The sequence below is a fragment of the Corvus brachyrhynchos genome, unplaced genomic scaffold, assembly GCF_000691975.1.
Source record: "Corvus brachyrhynchos isolate BGI_N302 unplaced genomic scaffold, ASM69197v1 scaffold155, whole genome shotgun sequence".
In the NCBI taxonomy this organism is placed as follows: Eukaryota; Metazoa; Chordata; class Aves; order Passeriformes; family Corvidae; genus Corvus; species Corvus brachyrhynchos.
Genome location: NW_008238434.1, coordinates 1,298,024 through 1,323,282, shown reverse-complemented (window position 1 = coordinate 1,323,282; position 25,259 = coordinate 1,298,024). Strand labels below are relative to the sequence as shown.

Sequence of the window (25,259 nt, the reverse complement as noted above, 5' to 3'; positions counted from 1 at the left end):
ATACCTGAGGTGAATATATGTTTGTATGTGTGTCTCTCTCTCTCTCTCTCTCTCTCTCTCTATATATATATATGACTCAATAAAAAGAAACAGAAGATCAAAATTATTATAATTTTTCTGTTAACATGCCAGGGCTCAACTGAGTCATACAAGGACAATTAGGTACATACACACTTGAAATATGGGTAGTCATGACTGGCTGCTACATGGTGTTATGGATGTTCCTTTTGGTAGGATTGCACTGCTTCGTTTCTCTTCTGAATTAAAGTTTTGGGTTGTTAGAAGTCACATGGGGTTGCAAAGTTTGAGTGAAAAGAATTTTGTAAGTGGATCAACAGGCTGTGAAGAGCACTTAAGACACCTTTAAGTTGTAGTGTCACTGTGGCATTGAGATGGGTGGTCAGACAACACTTAGGTGGGGGCTGATCCTGACCAGCTTTTGCTGGTTTTCCCTTTGTTTTTGGGCATGGATTTTGAAATCCTGCTTTAATTATTGTTATGAATTCTGGGAGGTGGCAAGAAAAGTGCTCAGGGCACACATGCTGGGCAGAGTGTGTTCCTGCTGCTGTGCTGCGCTTGGAGTGTCAGGGAGAAAGGCCTGGAGAGGAGGGGGAGGTGCGTCCCAAACAGATATAACATACAGAAAGTACAAAATGTTCTATTTCCTTCTTTTGATTTCAGCTGCCTTTAGGGAAACGACTCATTACACTCCTGATGAGTAAATGAGGATGCATGGCTTCACCAGCATTTTAATTTGTCTTAAAGCAGCCCATGGGACTTAATATTGCGGTTAGTCACCCCAATCAAAAAGAGAGAACCTTATTTTTTATCTGATTTTCATAGCTTCACTTAGTTAACAACTGGGCAGTCATTTCATTTGGCAAGGCTTTCAGGTAGCGTAAACCCTTCATCAAACCTTGGCATGTGTATCCAAAATCTTATCTGTACTTCCAACTTCACTAGTAGATTGCATTTTTTAAAAAAAGAGGTTAAAAAAAAAAGCCTTTCCTTACAAACCCTGCTTTGCCTATGTACTGAGATGATCCCAGTTACAGCACTATTGCTGTTATTTTTTTATTTCTGGATGAACAGATTCCTTATGCTGATGCCTATGACCCAGCAGTACCTTTTCAGGCCTTGGCTTTTCCACAAGCTCCTCAATCAGACACATTTATGATAGTGGTTTGGGGATGTGATCATATCCACTGGGATCCCATGGAAAATATAAGACAGTGAAATCCCAGACAAGAGTTGTTGAGATGATCTGGGCCTGGTCTGACAGAAGCCTTACTGCTTTTTCAGTCGCATCATTGATCCCCTTCGTAAACCCATCAGGATCCTCAAAATATGCTGTGATTTTCAGATGAACAATAAGTTACCTTGGGTGCTCTGAGTCCCTGTGAGGACTCAGGAAGAGCTGCCGGGGGATCCCAGCAGAAGTGATACAGAGAAACTGAACTGAGCAAGAGGAAAGTGAAAAGGTATTTGGAGGAGTGTTGGCCTGTTAAATATTCACTGATTAATGAACCCTTATTTCCCTTTTAATATAAAAGGAATCATAGAAGGAATGTAATTGCAAGTTAATTGAGAGTGCTGGATGTCTCACTAAAGTTACTAAGAAAAATTATGAAGAATCACAGAAAACTTTTGGTCTTGCAGGAAGGACTGACAGACTTTCTGGGTTGTGGTCTTGGAGGGGCAAGGAAGGAGAATGGTATAGAGGAGGCAGAAGCCTTCATGTGGGAAGGGTCTGAGATTACAATTCTTTCTTCCATGCACAACTGGCTACCTTTCACTGGCATATTTTAGCTGATTGTGAAGAAAAAAAAAAAAAAAGAAAGAAAAAGTTAATTTGAAAGAGCACCTCTGGCTTTTAAGACAGAGGAATATTAACACCCTTGCTTTTCTGTGGTTTATGAGTAGCAGTAGTACTACAATGAATTCTTCTGTACCAAGGCTCAAAATGCTCACATACATCATCCAGCTGATGTAAATATAGATTTATTGTATTTCCAATTCTGAAAAAGGTGAGAATATTTTTTTTAAAAGTAAGAAGTAGAGAGGAAAATATGACTTAGAAATTATATTTGTCCTCACAGAGATCTCAGCTGAGCCCATAATGATAGGTGGAAGAGGGACAGAATCTGCAGGTTTGTGTTATTTTTATAATACTACCAATATCAGTAGCAGAAATCTTTTTATTCCAGAAGAGCCTTTAAACTCAGTATAGCTGCAGACATTACTGAACATCTTGAAGAGCAGGAGGAGGAGAAGCAGATTTGCTGGCTGGTTACATCTGTGGATGTAACTGGACTTCTCTGGAGCCTTGGCTGTAAAAACACCACTTTATAGCTGTCATAATATTTCGCAGTGGGTCCTCACAAGTTTCCCTGAAATAATTTTAAAGATTTTTATCCCGAAGCTAGAGCATGGAATTATTTGAGCTAGACTGGAATCTCATTTTATGTGGAATCTGTGCTCTGATTCATACAATAGGTCAGATTTTAGTGGCAGAAAATTACTGGGAAAAATCTTTTGGGGAATGTCTGGCAGAACAGGATCTCATTAAATAAGAAATACTCAACTTCTCTTTCTTCCCCCCTAGGAATTATTCCTCTCTGAACCTGGGCCTAGTGAAATGCTTATAGCTTTGAATACCGACAACTGATAAAAGTGAGTACTGTTTCATAAAAAATGTCTCACAAAATGAAATATATTTCATATTGTTTGTTCTTTTTTATTCATATAGTGTATGGACTAATTCTACTGAATCATAGGCACAAGAAAACAAGAGATTTAACTATAGAAAGAAAAAAAAGTCAAGCAACATTTGATTGATGTAAAGAATGGCCCAGGATAAGAAGAATGAAGAAAATTAACATGAGAAAGGTAAATGTAGGAGAGCAAGAAGTTATATATGTCTGCCTGTAATGTAAGAAATTATGTTTATCAGTTAAACTGGAATTCTCAGTTCAACAGTAGGAGCTGAATTAGCACTGGCTCCTGGGGATCTTGGGAATGAAAGATGCAGACAATTCTTTCATTTTAGTTATGTCATTACCCCTTTAGGACAGTTAATAGAGGCTCCCAGAAATAGCCACCACTTTTCATATGGCTGACAAATAACACCCTCAGTTTAGCAAAAGAGCAATGAAAAGGCATCAGACCGGGTTTTTCAGACTTGGTATGAAGTAATTTTCTTGTAACACAAAGAATCATCTTTCTTAGACATCACACTCAGGCTACCATAAATAATTCTTTTAACACATTTTCAAAGCTTTCACTTCTTATGTACTCAAGCAAAAAAGATCTGTTTGAATGTGTATATGCAAGGGGGGAAATCTTCCTGGATCAGCATAATAGTACAGAAGAGTGACGAGTAGACTTTAATGTATACTGCTCTGAGAAGAGGTTTTTTTTCTTTTTCAGAACTTTTCTGCTGTTGCTTGGCTTCAGAGTGAGAACTGAATAGTAACTTCTGATGTACATTCAACAGGAAGGTCTCAAAGGTCAAACAACAAGCTCCTGTACAAAAAACTCTCCTGGCAGTATTGAATACTGTATATTAATGGTAGTGGAGAAAGCTTTGGTTAAAACTGCCAGAGGCTTGTGGAACCTGCTTTCTTTCTTACTGCAAACATTGTTTTAAAAGAATCTGAATTATTCCTCTGAAACGTTAAGTCCTTCTGTCTATTCAGATTCTGTTGTTTAAAGACACCTACAGTGAACAAATGTTGCCTGGGTGTTTGGCAGAGTGAATTGTCTCAGCATGATAAATCCCCTTTTCTTTGGCAGAGGTAAAGGTATTTAAAACACGAGAAAATGTTCATTTCCCCTTCAGTTTCAATGACCTCTGAAATTGCTGTATTCATTGTAAATGCTTTCAACATGAATTCTGCCTCTAAAAATTCAGTTTTCTTCTCAGACCTCCTGTGAGAGTTGCACAAGCACAGCATAATTGCAGCAGCTCCAAGCAGGGCACTGAGGCTCAGCAGCTCTGAGTTTGTACTTCAAATATAACAGGAATTTTCTGTCTACAAATGAAACGATGGCAAATATGTAAATTATTCAGCAAGGCTATGTTATATCAGAGGTTGTGCAGTGCTGAGCTGAAGCGGGAATAATCTGCAGCAAAGGCAAAATCCTTGACCTGATTTTATGAGGGAAAATAAAATTTAAAAAAAAACCCAAGCTGTAGTTGTTATCCAAATATCTTTCTGATATATCAGGAAATTTCTAGGCATTGGCTTCTGTTTGCCTATAATTAAGTCTGGGGTTAGAACTGAGTATTATATTTTAGAAATCTGAAACTGAAAGTCCATGTAATTACCTGTTCCTCAAGGGCACCAGCATGGGTGGTAAGAGCTCCCTTCTGGCAGGGAGTTTCTTACCTCTCCTAAACAGTTCTCCTTCACAGCATGGACTGCCAGCACTCACAGCTATTAGGGCTGGGGATCTGAACTAGTCCACATAGGGAGGGCTGACTATGTTGGAGGCTGGGGTCAAGGTCAAGCTTTGGAAAGATGAGCCTCTGTGGATTTTAAAAGCCCAAGGACTTAGAAGAGGTGCTGGCAGCTTTTCTGTTTAAATGACTCATCCCCCTTCTAGACTTCAAATTAATTTTATGGTTTGAATTAGATTATAAATAAGTGATTCAACTCTGTTGTGTTCAGTTTTAGGGAGGTACCTGGCATGGCCCTTCTGCCTTCATTTACTGTAGGGATTGATCAATATACTGATATTACTAAGCATTTATTTGGGCTCAAAGTCAGGGTTTCTGGTGTTGGAGCACTGGCACTAAGAGGTTAAAAAGGAGGGCTGAGGATTGACAAAGGTCTTACCTTCTTCATTATCACAGGAATTGATCAATTGATCTCCACAGTAAAACTCAGCTGGGGTCTTCACGATATTAAGATTTATGTCTAACATTCAGCATATGCTTAGCAATAGCCTTTCAGTGTATTTTATTAAAGTTCAATTTATATATTTCAGTTTCAGTCTAAATTTTCAGAGATTTGTGTGTTTCAGTTGCTTTGCATGTTACTGTAGGGATTGGCCTTATTATTGAGGTTAGCCTAAGGGTGTGGGCTGGAGTCAATATTTAGTCTTCTACAGCCCAAAAAATGTCAGCAGACATGACCCACAGCCATGTTTTTTACTTTTATAGAGGGACTAATCTCTGCCTATAAGGAAGATTGGATTTAACAATTCAGCACAGTAATATATACATTATCTGGGGATTGCAGAGATAGGATTAGAGTTAGGAGAAATCTAATCTGGTACTTAAAATCAGGGTGAGAGGCTATAAATAAGGATTATGAAGTTTGGAGACCTCTGTGGTACAGGTTTTTGGCAGTTGACGTGTCTCGGTTTTAATTGGGGATTGCCTTTGTGTTTAGAGTCTGAAGTCCCAGGACTGGTTTTCTGGTGTACTTTACAGAGCTCTAATTTATACTGATGTCAATCTTTGGCTGCAAATATGTGATATTTAAATACGTAATAGTATTTTTTACTGCATAGGTGGGTATGTTATATTGTGGTTTAACATTAGGAAACTTCAGTGTCAGAAACCCATTTTATTGACTGCTGTTATTGGTATTACTTATCCTACCAGGGCTTAGACTAAACCCATCACAAGCTGTAGCCTTAGTAACAGCCAGGGAGAAAACCTTTGTAATGTTCCCAGAAAGAGAAAACAGAAGGATCTCTCCATCACAGCTCACTCATGCCCTTATAGAATATATGGACATGATTCATATCTAGGAGAAGAATGTGGGCTATCAACTGCTGTGCTCTGGGACCTGTTTAATTAACAGTCAGCAACAAGGCACGGCATGGGAGTGCAGGTGCATCTGACAGGCTTTTGCACCTTGGTTGGCATCACTGTCAAGGGAAAAGGAACACCAAAGTCTGGCAACATTTTCCTGTATTTTCTGTAACTGACACCTGAGAATGAGTCGGTGTCACCAAACATGGTCTGCTCTGTTTCTGCCACAGTGCTCTCTGTGCTGATGGCTCTTTAACTCAACTTTTTGAGGGACTCTGAGCTGTAATGAGGACTGTGAGGGAAAGAAAATCTCTCCAGTAGAGAATCGAGCAGTTTGCATCACTCTCTGATGGGCTGACAGGTTTATAGGTAACACCTGCCTGCAATAAAAGCCTAGTTTGAAGAAAGACTATTTCCCTTGGCTGGACTGTGAAGATTCCCTTTCTAGCATAGACAGTGGGAAGGAATCTCTCTTTTTTTTTTTTTTTTTCTTCTTCCTTTTTTTCTTATCCCAAAAGATTAGAGCAGGCTTTAGATGCTAGATTCTGACTTGAGGAGGGAGGTGCAGGTGCATTTGTAAGGGATGTGCCAGGAGAAGGTGTTTAAGGGAAGTAGCAGGTCATCCTTATAAGCTTCTCTTCTTCCAAAGGAAAAGGAAGGTGTTTTTCAGACCAAACAACAAAAAGTCCTTTCCCTCTGCACCTAACAATCTTCAATACATCATCAGGGACTTCTTACAGGCAGCCTTCTTTTATTCACTTCAGAATGAGTCATATGTTTTTGTGACCAAAGCAGTTGGTTTGAAGATGAAAATTATAAATAATGCACCACCCTTAAGACAATTCTATTCCTGAAAGATTGAGCTCAGGGAATTGGCAACATCCTTTGCTCAAAGTTAGTTTTCAGAAAATAAGAGAAAATCCTAGGGATGCTGGTAAAGAATATGGGTTGACATAGGCATATTCTTACAAGAAAACATCACTTATCCTGTGTTTATGAGTGCTGTGCCTGAGAAACAAATGTCATAAAGGCTCAATCAGACTGGAAAGAAAAGAATTTGCATAACTATAATAATATACAATAACTGCTGCTTAAAATCATGGCCTTCCAGAAATCCTGTCAGTAACAAAATGACATTGCTAATTACTTCCTTTTCTGCTGAGGAGTGAAAACCTTGAGCATGGAGTGGAGGTGCATGTGCCAAAATACAATGAACATTAGAGCCCCTGCTCTGCCTGTGCTTCAGTAAATGATTCAGCCCGATTCTTGCTGCTGTTAAATGCAGGATGTGAGAAATGAGCAGGATGGACAGACACAATTTATGGGAAAGCTCAGTGTAACAGTATGCCAAAGCCAATCCCACAGGAGCTTAGTGACTACACAGTGATGTGAAATAGCAGTGAAAATGAACTCTCAGATGAGTGTGGGGGCCACGTGAGGAAGAACAGCCCAAAGAAAGATCCTACAATGGTCCTCTCCTGGTACCTGATCATGGGTTCTTGGTTGTCCTGAATACACTGAAAGGAAAAGGAGCTGGAAAGGGAAGCGTCTTGCTGAGCCTTTCATGCCAAGCTCAGTGGAAATTCAGATCTCTCGATGTTTTAATTAATCTTTTTTTCCTTAATTCTTCAAGAGTATCTAAGAATATAGCATACATTTCAACTAAGGATATGCTCCAAACTCACCAGTGTGTTCAGGAGAACGGCAAGTCCTTCTAAGTGTTTAGCTTAACTTTCAAATTAAAGTAATTTGATGTAACAGTGATATGAACACCACATTTTCAAAATGATCCTTAGAATCCATAAAGTTGACATCTGCTAGAGGAAGAATTGCTGGAAAAGGTGTAAGGATGGAGAAGCTAAAGCAGTGGGACTGCAGGCTGTCTGTTAAATTCTAGGAAATTAATTTCAGAATGCCCAAAAAGATGCAGCTTTTATTTGCAGATAAAGAGTTCCTGTGAAGGCACTGTATCTTAATAAACCTGTTCTCGTGTGAAAGTATGAGATGAGCATGAACTAGAACGATCTAAATTATAAATAGAGGCAAGGTGCTTCTCCTTGTGTTTTGGGCTTTTTAGTTGGGTTAATGTGCTACATACTCTCATCTGTTTCTATGAATATTTTTTAGCTCCCTTTAGCCTAGAGAAAGATAAATTTGTGACTTTGGCTTGAGTAAAATTAGTTTTTTAAGCAAAGTGTTACAGATATCAGACATAAGTATTTAAATTCCAAATCCATTTGATGCTTACTTTTAATGCATTACAGTGATTTTTAAATACAAATACTAGAGCTGTGAGCATAGGCTAGGTTAAAGGGGTTTATTTCTGAAATAGAACAGAAATAATATAGGATATTTTTCCATGCTTATATGAAGCTCTGATGAAGCTTGAATATTAATTGTCCCTATTTGCCCAGAGTGAAGACCAAAGAGGAAAACTCAGTTATTTGTAGTACTTTATAAATGCGATGATAAATATCTCCTTTAGGACCTTGCAACAAGTTGTTCCTAAGAAAGGATCATTTAACTAGGAAAATTTCCTAAATTAGTTATTTATGTCAGTAAAATATATACATAAAATAATAGATGTTATTGGAATGTATTCCGGCCTATTACCTCTAAGTTAAAAGCCACAAAACATCCAAGCATTTTTTTTTCCATCTGTGTATAACAAATTTTAAACCTTAGGATGCTTTTAAATTCCCAGGAGTTTCACAGTGGTTTCAGAATATGTACAAATCCGGAATATTGTCTTGAGGCTTTGCTGAGATGGTTATGGTGTTTCTTTGCAGTATTCCTGATGTGGAAAACATGAAGGACAGACTGGCACTGTTATCAGACTATCCTGGTTTGTAGCTGGTGTCCATGTGGGCCGAGCCCTTCTGTTTCAGCTCAGGTTTACTGAAATACAAGTGACTAGAGGGTGCACTGTGCTGGGGGTGGCCTTGTGTTTTAACCAGCTGCATTACTAGATCCAGTGAGAAATGGGGCCAGTTCAGGTGAATTTTAAATATGGCATTAACGAGAACTTAGCAGGAGTCAAGTTCAGTCTGGGCAGTGAAGGTCAAGGAGATGCTGGAAGGCGTAAGCAGAGACTGAGAGGCCCTGGGCGCTCAATGACTCCCTCAGTGCTGGTGGAGATGATGTGCTGGTTTGTTTGGCAAGCGGGGCATTGATGGGAATGGGCTGGGCTGTAGACACAGGACATGAGAGCAGAAGGAGGATTTGGCATCAGTGAGCAGCTACCAGGCCGTGGGCAGCAGGCACTGCCTGGAATACTCACTCATGGAGGGGCCGGGAACAGCCCTCCCTACCAGCAGATAGGCTTAAGTGTTTTTGTCTGTGGGAATCCTGGGGGGTGGGGGAGATTGTTGAGGAATTTGCAAGGATTGCAGAAGTTTGGCACCATTTTCGGGGTGATGTTATATCCATAACATCCTGTTCCAGGGCTCCGGCTGGGGCTGATGACTCTCTTTTACCTCATGGCAACGCCCTGGTGCTCTGCTCCTGAGGGCTCGGGTTACTCAGTGAACTTCACTGTGTGGCCAGATAAAACTGTCCCGTTATTGTGACAGGCTGTTGAAACTCTTCTGGTGACATTTCGACCAGCACAGATCAGAAATTAGGGGCCTGGATTCAGTGAAAGCAGACCATGGGGCTTGGTTAATACTTTTAGACTGATACGGGATACTGTGAGCAGCTTTGGTTGCCTGAGCACAAGGTACTGAAAGTAAGACAAATGAGAAGAGGCTGCAATAATAAATAAAGTAATGGAAAGATGCAAGAGGAAAGCACAGAGGAGTTTGTTAATTCTAGCAAAGAAGGTCTTTGATTTCTGTGCGTAAATACCTCCAGGCAATAACAATCTGAGGGACTAAGAGGAAGAGAATTATTTGAGCCTTTAGTTTAATAAAACCTTTAGCAACAGCAGCCAAATCCAATCATTTTAAGCAGTTTGTAAGAAAGTTTGCAGGAAATTAGAAGGTTCTTAAGCATTATATCACCGAGGCATGGGAACAGCCTTCTGACCAAATGAGTTTTAAGAGGGAGTTGGATGCATTTTTGAACGAGGTGGGAGAAGGATGTCGGTGGCAGGAGTTCCTCCCCAGTGTCCCTCCCTGGCTGCCCTCTCAGTCTGCATTGCTGTAAGAGCACAGTGAAGCTGAGGTCGTAGAAGGAACCTGAGGTGATTTTGGAAGGCTCTTGCTGTAAGACAGTAGAGCAGGGACAGTTATTTTGGAGACGTTACTTCACTGTAAACGGATCTGATGTATTTCCATTTACTAAGTCGTGTATCACAGCTGTCTGTTGGAGTCTTCTTTGGGCAGCCAGTAAAACCTTGCCACTTCATAATTAATGGAGAGGCAAAACCATTCATTTCCCAGCTTCCTGGTGCTGCAGAGCAACTGCCAATGGCCCCAATATTTTACTTCAGTCCCTCTTCTGTAGGGGTAATTTCAGCTTTCTCAGTGGCTTGGAGTGAGAGGGGAGAATGCCTCAGTCACCCCCTTGAAATTTGTCCTCCCACTTCTGAGCTCTGTCATTCAGTTATTGGTTTCTCTTGCTAACTGTGAAATTTAAGCAAATTTTGATGAGAATAAGAGTCAGAAAAACCACCCCAGTAGTTGTAAAAGATAAGGTGTGTAGCATCTGCAGCTTTCTGTATACAAAACTGTAAAAAATATTTATGCCTGCTGCTCAACAGAGTTTCCCAACCAAAAAACCAACCAGTGCTTTGTTGTTTTGGGTGGTTTTAGTTTCAGAAGCAATGTTTAAGTAGGTAATTGTAGTTGCTGTTAGAGCATATTGATCACAGTACTAGTTTGCCTTTTAACCCAGTTTTGAAACCAAAGTTAAATTTTAACCTATATCTCAATGACAAAGATGATCTCTCTGAAACACTACTTGAGGTTAATACAACATAATTTAAAAGCAACTTGCCTAGTTTATAGCAAAATCACATAATTAAGTAGTGAAGAGTGAGAAAGTATAGATATTTGCCATTAGTTCCTCCTTATAATTTATGTCCTAGTGAAAGGAAATATTGATGTTTGCCTAATGATAAATAAGATCATGCTGATGTTCTTTTGAAGTCCATTCCAACCTTGCATTTGTTAATGAAAGCAGTTTAATTCAAAAGTGTCACCCTTAACAGTCTCAGTTAATCTATGAACACTTCCCCTGGACAATGAAGTTGTCCATAGAACATGATAATCTGTAGGTTTTGCTCAATTTTTCTCTTTCCTTTCCTTCCCTTGTGAACATCAGGCATGTTCCCCTTATGGGACCTTTGGGTCCTGCCAGGACAGTAGTTTGCTTTGTGATTCATATGTGAACTTCAGAAAATACAGACACTTGGTGATGATTTCAGGGATTTGATGCTACTCCCATCCTTTTAGGCTTTTTACATTTTTATAATCACTTTATCTGGCATAATATTAAAGAGCATTGCAAATTACATTTATTTGGAGCGATACTCTTGCACAAGACTGTCTGGCAGATTGCAGGCATTTCCAGATGTTCTGATTTACAAGTACTGTTGCTCATCTTATTAAAGTAAATGTATCTAATGCAGGACCAAAACAGCTTAAAAATAAACAACCACTGCATAATAGGTAAATGCAAACAAAGGTTGTCTTTATTTACAAAATATGTCTGTGGAAAACTGGAGTAGAAAATTGACTGAATAACTAACATATCAGTGCTGCTACAGACACAGAAATTATAATTCTTAAAATATTTGATTTTTTTGTTGTTAAAACAAAACAGACTTAATCTAAAATCTCAGTCTTCTGAGAACATCCATCAATAGAAGAGGGCTATCTAACCTGTGACCATTCAGACAACAGCAATGGCTGTTTTTCATGTCAGTCTCTCTCAAAGGGCATCTCCAGCTCACTTGGAACATAGGGACACGGGATACAATACTCCAGGTGAAATTGTATAATAACTAATAAAAAAATAAGAATGCATGGCATGTATGCAATGCTTTGTTCAGGTATCCATAGGGAGCTTTTTCCATCTCTGTGTGAGAACATGAACTCTCATTTGATATATGTAATTAATATAACCTGACTTCTGCTGACAGTCTTATAAACACAAGAAGTACATATTCCTTTTGTGCTGAACAAAATTCTGAAAAAAATAGAATTTCATCCCAGAAGTTCAGAACTAAGCTCAAACTTGTAACTGCAGGCTTGCTTGCTAAGTAGCAGAGCTTTTTCATGCTCTGTGTTCTGATATCTTAAGAAAAATCAAAACAAAATAATGAAATCCCAATTATATTTACAAGAAATACCTGTCCACCGTATCAGCAAATATGGACTTAAATTCTAGTTTCTGATTTGAAGTTGTCCCAGTGTGCTGTGGGCTTGTGGGCACACCGATAAGTGCTCATGGTACTTTTAAGTAGCTGCTCAGGATGTTCAGGAATTAGTGACAACTCCCACTTGAAGTAAATCCATAAATCCATGGTGTAAAGTAAACATGACCCAGTGTTTTTGGATGCCCTGATGCTCTTTCTGATTTAAATGTACCACACGTCTGTCTGTGATTCCTGGGGGTTTGGTACTGCTGAGTCCCTCATGTTCATGGATATCTCTGACCTATGGAATTTTTGTCTCTGTGACCAGCATTTGAGACCTGCAAGTGCAAGTGGCAGCATCTGATATTTGATGGCAAAGTCTCATTGGGCCACCTGCAGCCCAAGATTTCTGATGTCACTGGGTCCTTCCTTCGGCACCACTACTCTGTCACTGTCCCTTCCCGTGGAGCAACAAGGCCTCCTCCAGTCAATCCTGTCAGATAAAACTCCAGCTTGTTGGTAGCAGTGTTCATGTTCAAGAATACTTCTCCATCACGGGTTTTGGTGTGGTATCAGTGGGCAAACATCAGTGCAGCACTCGTAAGATACTTTATAAGACTGTGAGCCAGAGGAACCCCCTGCCCCTCCCCCAGGAGCACATTGCGGAACAGGTCCTAAAATCCATGCACACACACCTTTGTCTGTAATGGAATGGAGTTTATCTGGACTGTAGATACAGAGTTTGTAAAGCTGGGAAAAACAGCCCAATAACCAACCCTCTTGTAAGGGAAATCATGTTTACCAACATGGTGTTACACTGGGAGGTGTTTAATAGCTTCCAAAATGAATTTTTTAGATAACTTGTACAGAAAATGGTGCTGGACTCCTTTCAACATTTCATTTCAACATTTCATTTCAACTCCAAGGCATTTCACTATCTTCATTGTATTTATCTCTAATGACACCCCAGCAGAGGAGTACTCTGGAGAAAAAGTTGAAAGAATAAAATGAAGTGGTTCTGTGCAAGGAGCAAACTCCTGCCAAGTGAAAAAAAGGCCAATTTGAGAGGAAGAGCAAACAGATCTGGAAGTCTAGTGAGGCTGATTCCTGGCAGTAAAGAAGGGCTGTAGAGGACTTGAAGGGAAAGAAGTAGATGCTTGTTAGTAGACTAAGATCAAGATCTTCATAGCAGTACTCAGGGTTATTGTGAGTGTGGGGGAAAGGATTTGCTGTGTTCAGAGGAAAGGTTATTGCTGTCATTGAGAGGTGGCTGAGAAGCTGATGCTCAGATACATAAAGCTCAGACTTTGACTTCAGTCTACCTGGGACCAAATATCTAATTTGAAGATGTTGTCTGGATGTGTATCTGAGTATCAGAAGCATTTGTTGAAAGACACAAATGATCACAGAAAAGTGGGCGAGTTTGGAGTTTGCCAGGTGGAACAAACATCCATCGTGTTTTTCTAAGCTCAGCTTTAGGTGGTCAAAGGACTTTACTGCAAAAACTTGTGAAAATGGGCAATTTACTCACGTGGCTCTAAATTATGAAAATGTCACAGACTTTAGCATGACTTGTTTAAATTCCAGTTTCAGGCTGGAGATTCAGTGATTGTTATTTTGTATTAATTCCTTTCTAGTGCACAAGGTCTGAGCAAAACCAGTGCTGTGTGATTTATTTAGATAACCAGCAGGGCTTTGTAAATAAACAGGCTAATCTTGCAGTGCTGAGCTTCACTGCTGGACCTGACTGCCCAAAAACAGCTTTACTTCTCCAAAAAGCTGTTTCTCAGCTAAATTCAGCCTGTTTCCATTCGCTGCTCTGCAGGTGCATTTTTACATGCTGTGGTAATTCGTTCTGCAATGGCCCTTCTGTCCTGTTTGTAATTTTCAGATCTATATCAGGACCATTCGAGTTACATCAGCTCTAAGTAAAACCTAGCTTTTGCTATTACTTGTAGTATCTGCTGAGAACTTTTCTATGATTAAGAGAGATTTTGATTAGCTGAGGTGTACAATTTGAAGGCAGTTGGGGTTTTTAGCAAGGCTGTGACTGGCTTTCATTAGATGTGGCACATTGGTAATTGCTGATGGCTCTTTGCTTGTCTGTAGTAAAGCTACTACAGGTGGTAAAAACACCATGATATGACCTTGCTGTGCATTTGGGCTGGTGAACACAAACCACTTCTGTGTTAGAGCCTTGTCTATTAAAGGACAACATTGTTTATGCATCCAAAAAATTTTCAAAACACGAGCTGTGAAATGTTAGCGGTAATATTTTGGCAAAGGCTTTGCAGGGTTACACCCAACTTGAGGTTCTCTATCAGTCTCTGCATCACTGAGAGCATTGCAGAGCAACCAGTAGGAAAACCACCAATATTCCCTTTTCAACAAGGCCACAGCAGCTGAGAAAAGCAGACTGGTCTGAAGGGTTGGTAAATAGTGAATACTGGTGAGCTAATTCTGCTCGCAGACAGATGAGGAAGGATGAGACAGATGGGGAAGGATGAATAAATTTGATGCAATCAGAGTTATTTACAAGGCTTATATTCAAAGTCCAGTTCTTTTAAGTAGAAGAGAAATTGAAGAAGTGATGGTTATGTTGCAGATTTTTTCAGCCCATCTCTGTCCCATAAGCTCTCGAGTATGGGAGCTGCTAGGACATCTCAACAGAAACTCCCTGGTTCTGGTGCAAGGAAGCTTTGTCTTCCCCTGCTTATCACTGGGGCTTCTGTCATCCCTTCAGTGTGTGTTTTGATGTCATTTTCAGGTGTTATTTTTGCTTCTTCCATTTCAGTCAGTCATGCAGTGGCACCCAAGAACTCTGCATTCTCTTCTCTGGACTATTTATTTGCCTGCTTTATGTGAAGAACTGGCACACTCCAGTTTTTCCTATGGTATTTGGGAACTCATTCTTCTCCCAGATTTGCAAACCTCATTTTTTAATCTACAGCAGCAGATTCCAGAGACAATGCAGCTAAAATCCTGTGAAGGAACCTTAATGTTGTTTGGAACTGGGCTTTTTTATGCGCCACTGTGTTTATCAGGGACAGTGGTAATGGGGAACAGTCATGAGATTCTTTTCTTCAGGGATGCTGGTGGGTTTTGCCTCTGAAGCTGAAGACCCCAAATTAGATACATTCCTTTTCTGAAGCTTTTACATACAACTTCGTGTTTGCCAGTGGCTCTGTTACAGTTTTGCATAGCAAGTTTGGCCTTGCTTGAATTATGGGCTGTGCAGTGCAGATCTCTTGATACCTCTCAGGTGTTCTCTGTGAAAGGGGTCCTTGAAACACTTGTTGTGATCAAGCAGGAGGGCAGGACTTGATTTGTGTGACTGCTGTGCAGTAAGCTGTTAAAAGGTGTGGAGGGGAGCTTGTCTCAGGCCTTAGCAATGGGAAGTTCATAATAAGGAAGCCAGCTGCATCTCACTGCCTTACAAGACCACTTAAGCTATCAAGAACCACAGGAGATGTGCAGTGCTTACATACAGTGAAAAATAGGTTCTATTGTCCTTGCACAGCATTACTTCAGCATACCTCTTAACCTTTGCTCTGTATTCTGAACAGCCCCTTGGCTTGGTGATGTTTGTGATGCCCCCATCATTTAGCTATTCATAAACTGTAATTTGAATCTATGTTAGTGCTAAAGAGCACCTTTTTTGTCCATATGCCTTTATCTGGAAGCAAGTCTCCTTTGCTTCCTTTCTAACACTAAACTTACCAAAGCAGAAGAATCTGGCACCAGCTGTGCACTGAAGATGTGAACATTGAACCCAGTGATCTGAGAAGTGACTGGTGTTAAGTGCGTCCCGACATGCAAACGTGTTTATAAAAATCTGCAGCCAGCTGGGATCACATTTAACCTTATTCAGAGGGCCTGGCTGGACGCACTGCTGGGATGTTGAGATGATTAGTGCAGTGCTGCTGAAGTGTGATGCCTAAGGTCCCATCAGCTGGCACTCTCTGGTGTTTCCCTGCTATTCCAGCTCATACCCAGAGGCCTGTGCCTCTCAGTCTGCCCAGGGTTATAAGGGGCAAATAAAGTCATTCACTAAGAGTTCTTGTAGTCCCTGTGGAGCAGCAGCTCTGCATGACTGGGGAACTTCTGCATGTGAAAGAGCTGAAAACGTCTCCAATTTCCCCTCAGGAAATACAGTTGCACTTAAGCCATTCAGACTCTCCAGCATTACTGGATGTTGGTGAAGAAGGTGCTTTAAGTGTCCAGACTTCAGGGTGGTGCTGAGTGATGGCAATGAGATCCATCTGGTTTTGGGCTGAATCAAAGCCCTCTGCTGGAGCAGAGAAGCCAAAGCCCACAGGGCCGGAAGAGTCTTATCCACCCGCAGGATTCTCTGCAGAAACAAAGCGTGGCACTGCCCAGCAACCCTCACCCACCCATACATTTGTACATCCCATATCCTGACAGGGGTAACTGGAAATGTGCCAGGTGCCTTCTCTGCACCCGTGCTGGGGGGATTCCACAGCCGGTGTTCTGTGTCCTGCTCCCACCCGTATGCAACAGTGGGGCGGGCGCTGGGATTCCTGCCTCACAAGATAATCCATGGATTTCAACTGTTGCACTGTGCCAAGTTTTTATTGGCAGCAGCCTTGGATTTGACCTCCCAGAACTAGAAATACCTCTGAAGTCAAAGGGCACCGGAACTCCCCCTTGGACCCCAGAGCAGAGTCCTGCCTGTAAAGTGCCCCGCCGATGTGAGCGATGACGGCTGCGTTACTCAGCATCTGGCTTGGTTTCACACCCACTGTCTGGTGCGAAATCTGACTTGGAAGTGGACATTTCCCAGCCAGGCATTGCTGCTCTGGTCTTTGCTGAGTATCCATCTCACCTGATGACATGTTTTCCCTTTAGCCCACAGTGCTGTGCATCCAGCACAGGCTCATTAGGGTACCCATGCACTAGTATTTTACTTCAGCCAGTGTGTGAAGGAAAACAAAACCCCCGTGGATTGATTTCCTCTCTCCAGGGGCTGGCAAGCTGGATCTCTGTGGAAGGTGTGACGGGCATTCCTTATCTGCCTCTGGTTCCTGAACACCTGCCTTGTATGGTGGGTATGAGGTACAGAAACCTGATGCTGTGGTGGGGTTGGTAGTAGGGCATCAGTCACCTTTTAAAGGTGGTGGTTGTGAATTTTCCATCCTTTCTGGCCCCAGTTGGCCCTGTTTTCATCCCTAAACTCCTTTTCCTGCCTTAATCCTCTCCTAGAATTTAGATTTGAAAGGAATCACACAGGGGTTTTGCGAAGGGCTGTATTTAACATGTAGTTTCCCTTAGGCTTTACCAAGAAAGGACTATTTTTGGGAGGAAGAGTAAGTCTGGTTGTGCTCTGGCAAAGGCTGAGATGTAGCAGATGTTTTCCTGGAATACAGACATGGGCTGAGTGCTCTGGGTACTGCTGCAGCAAGCAGGTGGCTGGGATCCAAGGTGTGCCCAACGGGAGGTGAGCCTAGGAAACTTGTGTGCCCAGCTGCTGGGATGCCACCAGATGTCACCCTGAAGCCACCCCTGTGTACAAATTCATCCCTATAGGAGATAAATCCTCTTTTGCCACCTTTCACGGGGTGTGTTTGATCCTGGTAGCATAGTTAATGAAATGTTGCTATGTTTACACAGAGTTGAGGCCCAGGAACAGAGGAGGAGCCCGTGGCACAGGACAGTGTTTCAAGGATAACTGGGCCAGGAGAAAATGCTGCTCCAGAAAATCCAGCAAGCAGTGGGAAAAGTAGGCTCATGCAGAAGGAAGGTAGCACAGGCCCGAGGTAGCAGTGGAGCATTAACTATTGTTCACTAATTGCTCTCCCTAAGACCTACCTTTATTTTTTAAACATTATTTTTCCGGTGGTGTGGTGTCTTTTAATAAGAACGTAACATTCTCACATTTTGCTCTTAGGATGCTGTTATTAGAAAGTTAGTTGTTTGTGACAGGAGGGCATTTGCAAACTGTTTTGTGACAAATGATGTGGTGATTGTATCAGCCTTTTATGGGATAGCAGTGAACTTTTAACAGTGCAAATATTGCTGCAGACTAATGGAGGGGCTTGGACCAAGTGACTGTACAGCCCTCAGACACTGGAAATTGCATCTAAGGTTTGGGCAGCCTTATCCAAAGTGGTAATAAACACAGCAGAATATTTGTTGTATTTAAAATGCAGATTTATGAAAGCAGGGTTTTTAATCTTTAGGAAATACCCAAGTTCATGTGGGCACATAAACATGTACTAACCTGCCCCTCACTTCTCAAGTTAGACCAGGAAAACTAATGATAACCCAGCAGCTTTTCCAGCCTGTCAGCAACAGGGCCAGGGAGCTCGTGGAGGTAGAGCTGCAGTAGGTGCAGTTGCTCTGAGATCTGATTTAACATATTTGCAATCTTTTTAATAGAACAGAGGAGAAATTTGTAACACAGCTCAAGATGTCCAAATAAGAGAAGGCCATGGCATAAGTTCTCCTTTATTCAGCACCTCCCTTCAACCAGTCCCTGAGTGAAAACCACCATGCTCACAGTGACCCTGTCCTGTGAGCATGGGAGGGACCTCACTGGTCCCTCAGTCCTGTGGCACCATCTCAGGGTAAGGAACACCTTCCACACGGACAAGCAGCTCCTCCTTGAGCTGGCTCCTGGAAAGCCTGGATGAGAAAGTAAACTTGGAGCCATGGCTGTGGCAGTGATCAAGTGGCTTCCATCTCGTGACTATTACTTCTTTTAGGGTCAGATTTGCCTTTAAAGGCTGTCAACTCTGTTGAGTTTTTTCCCTTCTCACAAAATATATCAGAGTGGAAATTTGTGTTCTGGGAGTGGAGTTAAGATTCCCTTAAGGACATCACTTTCAATCTGATTCTCATCCTTAAAAGACATTGAGGGAATTACATGTACCTCTCATTTCTCCTTCCCTCATATCTTTTTAATGGAATTTATCTTCTTTGAGCTTTTATTTTTCAAGTCATGTTTCTGAGAAGCAAACCTGTTCAGTTTGAAGTTTGTCACTCATAAATCTGTATAAAGTGCAAAGTAATTTTAAGTCATCCTTGTTTTGCAGGACTATTTCACTTGGTGCACTGGAAAGGGAAGAAAAAGGCACAGCAAGTGGGGATGTCTAAAGTTACTTAACAATATACAAGAATAGAGACAAAATACCATTGGGCAATTTGTCCCTGTGGCTAAAAATATACTTTAAAGCTGGTGATAATCTCTTACTACCCCAGAGTGCCAGGAAGAGGGAAAAGAGCTGGAGTTGCTCCCTGGTTCTGCATTGTCCCCTCACACTTAGGGCAAGAGCTTTAGAAATGGAAAATAATTTTTTTAAAGATAAAACTCCCCGCAGTCTCAAAGGTGATGGGAACCTTTATTTTTGATTATTTTCATTGTATTGACATTGTCCTTTTATGCAAACTTAACTGTAAAACACTCTTGAGATATTGCATAGAAAATGCACATAGGAAAAACCACATATATACACGTCCATAAAAATAGAATACATCTTGGCAAAATTACTTGTGTACAGTGTATTGACATTATTGAACCAAACTTACATCACCTTTGGAGAAAAATGTTCCATGTGCGTAAAAGCCCAGACCATTTACTGAGCTGGGAGTATGGCAGTGGATATGGGTTTGGGTTAAATAAATGGCTATACCAGAATGGCAGAGTAAAAACAAACTTATAAAATATCTGCTCTATAAAGTAGAAGTAGCCATGTTGGTTTTTTCTTCCAAAAAATAGCAACATCTCTACACTTGCATGGAAACCAAAGGTACCAGTTCCAAATTCTCCTGTAGATTTGTTAGCTGCAAACAAACTTTAATGTCATTTGTTTCAGCATTTGCAACCCTTTGGCATGGTGGCATTTGCTGGGTTTGAGCACACAACATAGTATAGCACAGCCTTAATTCTATTGGATAATTGATAAGGAAAAAAAATCTAATAGATACAAAATTTAAAACACTTAGCAACCTTAATATGTAGACCGCTTGAAATTATGGGTTTATTTTCTTCAGTTACTTTCAGTGGAGGCTGCTCCTTGCTTACTGCTTTGACTACATGGATTTCTCTGCTAGTTTTCAGAACATAGCGTGGAAAATTACTATTCCAGTGTAATAAATAAAGCAAGTGGTAACAGGTCCTCAAAGCCATGGATCTTTCTCTTGAATTGGATCAATAGAACTGGAGAGGCAGCCTCGGGGAAGGAGAGGAAGAAAGAAGAGCATAGCACCCTTGGAAGTGCCGTGGTTCCCCCTGTGGGGCAGGCAGCAGTCAGGCTGAAGTGGTAGCACCCCCTGGCCCTGGGGAACGTGGTTCGGCCGCGGGCTCGCTGTCGGGGCCGGCGCTCAGTAGGGGAAGGCGGACACGGCGATGTAGACAATGAAGGTGGTGCGGTGCTCGGCGCTGCCGTCGGCGCTGTAGGACAGAGCCCGCACGCCCATGCGGTACGTCCGGGGCTCGCGCAGCGCCCGCGTGGTGAACACCACCCCCTTCCAGTTCTCATCCCTCAGGGCAAACGGCACGGCAGGGTCCTCGTCTGCCATCAGGAAGGTGGTCCTGGGGTGCATGACTTGGTCGTGAGTGTAGGCCACCAGCCGGATCAGGTCCTGCCCCGCAGCAATGCCGAAGGGCAGCGACAGCAGCTTGTACTCCAGGGCGTAGGTGCTCAGGTCACACTCCAGGTCGTTTGCCGGGCAGCTTTTGAGACAGAACCTAGGAAGAAGCAGAAGACTTTAGCCCAGGGAGAAGGCACAGTATCTTAAGTGCTGGGATAGGTTTTGGAGGATAAATTCTTCTGTTTACCCTGTTGCAGATTAAAACTTCTCTACAAGTGCTTATGCACTCTTCCATTCGTTTCTCCTTTAGGGCTGCAGCCCATTTAATGTCCCTTTTTGCCTCACAGGATCATCTCAGAAAGATGTTGGCTACACTGATGTAATTAGCCCATTGGGTAAGTTTTACTGACTGTGCTCTTAAACACTAAAACAGGAAGACCTAGTTTAAAATGTTCTGGGCAGCTCCATTTGAGGTATCTGTCTGTTAGGTCATAAAGAATTTGGAATGAAGGACAGAATAAAATTTACTTTTATTAATCAAAAGTTAAAACAGGAAATCTTTGCTAGTGCAGTTTGCCAGTGCTAATGGAGGTCAAAGGACATGACCCATGTCAGCGTAAACATCATTGCAGTTGAGTTTGATCCCAGAACATGGTTTCTGACTATGAAACAACCTATTTTTCCTTTGAGTATTTGAAAGATTAAAAGAAATCAATATGGGTTTTTTTTCCCAGAACAGGGAAATAACAAAGCTTAACAGAAACTGTAGCATTATTTTCATGACTAAAAAGATGCTTCAAAGATGCTTTGAAGCTGATGGCAAGTCAGGCCATTACCGAGATTTAGATTAAATGTTAGGAAGGAATTCTTCCCTGGCAGTTGAGGCAGTGGCACAGGTTACCCAGGGCAGCTGTGGCTGCCCCATCCCTGGAAGTGTCCAAGGACAGGGCTTGGAGCACCCTGGGTAGTGGAAGGTGTCCCTACCCATGGCAGAGGGTGGAACTGGATGTTCTGCTAAGGTCCCTTCCAACTCAAACCATCCCAAGACTCTGTTGACTCTATGATCTCCTATGTCAATGCCTTACCTTTAGCTACTGTGAGCTCTACTGGTGTCAGGCAAACTTAAGTTTTCTTCTTTAACAAGCACAGGTTAAGGAGCTGAGCTTGGGGCAGGTGAGAAGGGGCTGAGAAAAAAACATACCCAGAATGTGGCTCTCGCTGGTAGTTGGGTGGACAAGGAGTGTCTATGCACTGGTAGCTTCCTCTCATGTTGAAACACATCTGATTTGCTCCACAATTTATGTTCTCTTCAAGACACTCATCAATATCTGGATGGAAAAACATGCAAGGGATCAGCTGCTGGTAGAAGAATTAAAGGGTGAAAACTGAAGCGGGTAAAGTCTGAGCAGAGCCCAGAATGTGCCTCTGTTTGACCCTAGAGCTTGGAGCTCAATGTGTAATAGGTCACAGAATTAGAAGTTGCAACTGTCTAGTTTGCTGATGTTTTATGAAGCATTGAAGTGTGAAATATAAAAACTTCTGAAACTTGACATTTTGAATGCTAACTCTCACATAACCAATTCAGAGAGGTAGGTGGCTTAGCCATGTCCCGGGCCTGGTTTGTGTCTGGTTTCTTTGCAGCCCTCCCCCTGAGCACTGCAGGGATGGCTCTCCGTACCTTGGCAGGTTTTGCCGTTGGGCATGAGGCGGTATCCCGAGGGACAGGCACACTGGAAGCTGCCCAGGCTGTTCCTGCACTCGTGCTGACACGTGTCTCTGCTCTCACACTCATCGATGTCTGCAGAGAGAAGCACCAACACCTCAGCATTCCCTGAGCCTGCCATGAACACAGGTACTTTTCCCCTATTTCTGTACTGCAAGTATATGGACGGAGCTGGTGGGAGTTGTCCAGATCTTTTTTTCTGATGGGGTTGAACATCTAAGACTAGAGCGTCTTCTCCCCCTACCTGTGCCATTCCATGTAACTCTGCAGGCACTAAAGTCAGCTTTGAGGGGCTTCTCCCCTCGGTGAAGAGCAGCTGTGACAGATCCCAGCTGAGGAGAGCAGTACCGAGACAGAGCTCTGGGAGAAAGGGGGATGTGCCACCTGTGTCCACTGCCGGGGTCACACAAACACAGTCCTGCCCCCAAAGCCATTTGAGCTGTCTGATCATCAGGTGTTAAGCAACATGCTTAGGGAACACCCAGACTCGCTACCTCGCCAGAAGAAGTCTTGTCACTGGGGGAGTCTTCCTTACAGCCACTCCCTCCTCAGCCAAAGCTGTTTCCCTTTTAAACTGACCTCACCCATGCCAGAGGGATGAATTAGGCTCGGTAGCTGGGATGACTGTCAGTAAATGCTCTTCTTTTTTTCTTTTTTTTTTTTTAAATCTCCCTCTCAAATACAGAAGTACCAGTACCAGACCACATTATGTAAAGTTTTCAAAGCACATTAGTGTGATTTAGACACAGATAATTTATAATTATAATAGCTTTTTGAAACATCTGCCTAGTTCAGGACAGCAGTAAAGTAGTTCAGACTTGCATGGTTAAATCAGTGGAAGTAAGGTCTTTGCTTCCCCTCTGACTGACAGGGGTTGCATTAGATCAAAATGCAAACAGAAAAGAGAAACAGATGTGACTACAAAGCCCTGTGCTGTTAGCAAATCCTGATGGTTGTCTATTGAAAAAAATTTCTTTAACAAAAGCATAATTTGGAGGTATTTTTCATGTTAAACAGTAATTTTAAAATTTAGATATTTAGTCAATGAAATAAAAGTTTCATGGAATAATAATATTATTAACATTCATGGAATATTAACTAATTCCAACTGGAAGCTGGAATGAAGATCCAAAATTGAGCCTAACCCTTCCTTCCCTCAGTGACAGTGTATTCCTGGGCCTCTCAATTAAACTCCTGTACCATAACAATCCAGATGGATATGACTACTGAAACCTCTTCGTAGCTTAAATACAAGCTTTAATGTCTGCCCATCCTTAATTTTTATTAATTAAAAGCCTATCCATGTTTTTCACCATTACACCTTGCTGCGTCATCCCAGCAGTACTGGTTGCTAGAACCTTGCTGTAGATCACTATTTACCTGAAAAGATGTCATGCCTACTGGGAAGTGTCATTTGCTTGAGATACTCAAAACACGAGTTAACTTGGCAAAGTCTGCCTTAAGAAAAGCATATTTCCAATAATTAATTCATTTTTAACATCCCTCCAAAAACCAGGGGCGGAGCTTCCCAGTTCCCATAACTGCCCATCTCCTCCTCAGGGGAGAAGTGCCTGTGCTGTCACTGCCAAACCCGTGATGAACCCGTTTGTTTGAGGGACCAAATTACATTGCAACCCCTTTTCTTACTTAATAATAATTTAAAAGCTTCTGTGCCTGTTGCCCGTGTGACAGTGACTGACCGTCCTATGGCACTGCTGGCACTGGGCCCAGTGTGCTCGCTTCTAAAATGTTTACTGCAAACCTTTCTGACACAGATTACTGCTGCCAGTGGGAGTCTGACAGAAGCACTGTGACTAGACTGGGGCTGCTGGTGGTTTTTGGAGTGTGAGAAGATTCACCAAGGTGAGCTAGTGTGACCAGGAGAAAGAGAGTAACACAGGGAAATACTTTGCAAACAGGTAATAAACCACACAATTAAAACCAGAGGTTACAAGGAGGTTTGAGAACATTTTTGCTGCAATGTGAGTCAAGACAGCAGAGACCAGAACATGCAGAACCCTCTGAATATTGACCAGGGTAATAGAAAACACAACCCCAGCACCACAAACCCTCAGCCCTTGGTATGTATCATACAGTAACCTAAGAGTAAGGCCCAAAACAGAGTTGCAAAGATAGGACTGACATTTACCTACACATCTGGCATTTCTTGCCTCATAGCCTTCAGGACAAGTTTCTCTAAGGTTCCTTCTAGTCCTGGAGAAAGGTATTCTGCTGTTCCTATACTCTGAGAAGGAGCTGTAGAGATTTGAGGAGTGCCTGTAATAGTGCTGCAGTTGCTGGTTGTCTCTCCCAGGGGAGAATTGAGCATAGTTATAGCTACTGTAATAGGCACCCGAATTTGGCACCCTCTCCAATCCGGCGCAAGATTTCCCATCACCCAGTAACTGTTGCCCAGGTGGACAGAAACACTTGAAGCTGCCAGGGGTGTTGGTGCAGTGAAGTGCACAGGGTTTAGGCACTTGTTCACATTCATTAATGTCTGCTCATGTGACATGATCCAGAGCCCCAAACCATGTGGAAAGGAGAGAAAACAAACAAACAACAACACATAACTATACATTTATATACACACAGATACATATCTCAGTCTCAGGAACAAGATGAAGACATAAAAGCAAGATTTGGAGGCAGTAAAACATGGAGAACACTATGCCAAGCAGGCAGGATCCACTGCCCTGGACTGTAAGAGACCTTCATTCTCCCACAGGCTGATGCCACTGTGCTCACCAGGACAGGAGCCCTGCTGAAGCCTTGTTTCAGCCTCAGCTGCTCCATACTCTCTTAGAAATTGGGGTTTTTCTTTAAGTGCTCCACAGATGAGTGGCAGAAGCTGCTGGGCCCTTCTTTAAAAGAGGATGCTTAACACAGAGCATTCCAGAGAAGTTCAGTGCTAG

At 42.1% G+C, this 25,259-nt stretch overlaps 1 protein-coding gene across 1 annotated transcript in view; it reads right to left on the bottom strand.

Moving 5' to 3' along the window:
- Positions 1 to 19,410: 19,410 nt before the first annotated feature.
- The window catches only part of HMCN1 (hemicentin 1), a 185,525-nt gene continuing 179,676 nt past the window's right edge, over positions 19,411 to 25,259 (bottom strand). The window contains 3 exon segments of the mRNA XM_017736452.1: positions 19,411 to 20,778; positions 21,823 to 21,949; positions 22,300 to 22,419. Coding sequence (XP_017591941.1) covers positions 20,412 to 20,778; positions 21,823 to 21,949; positions 22,300 to 22,419 — 614 coding nt within the window. The 3' untranslated portion in view covers positions 19,411 to 20,411.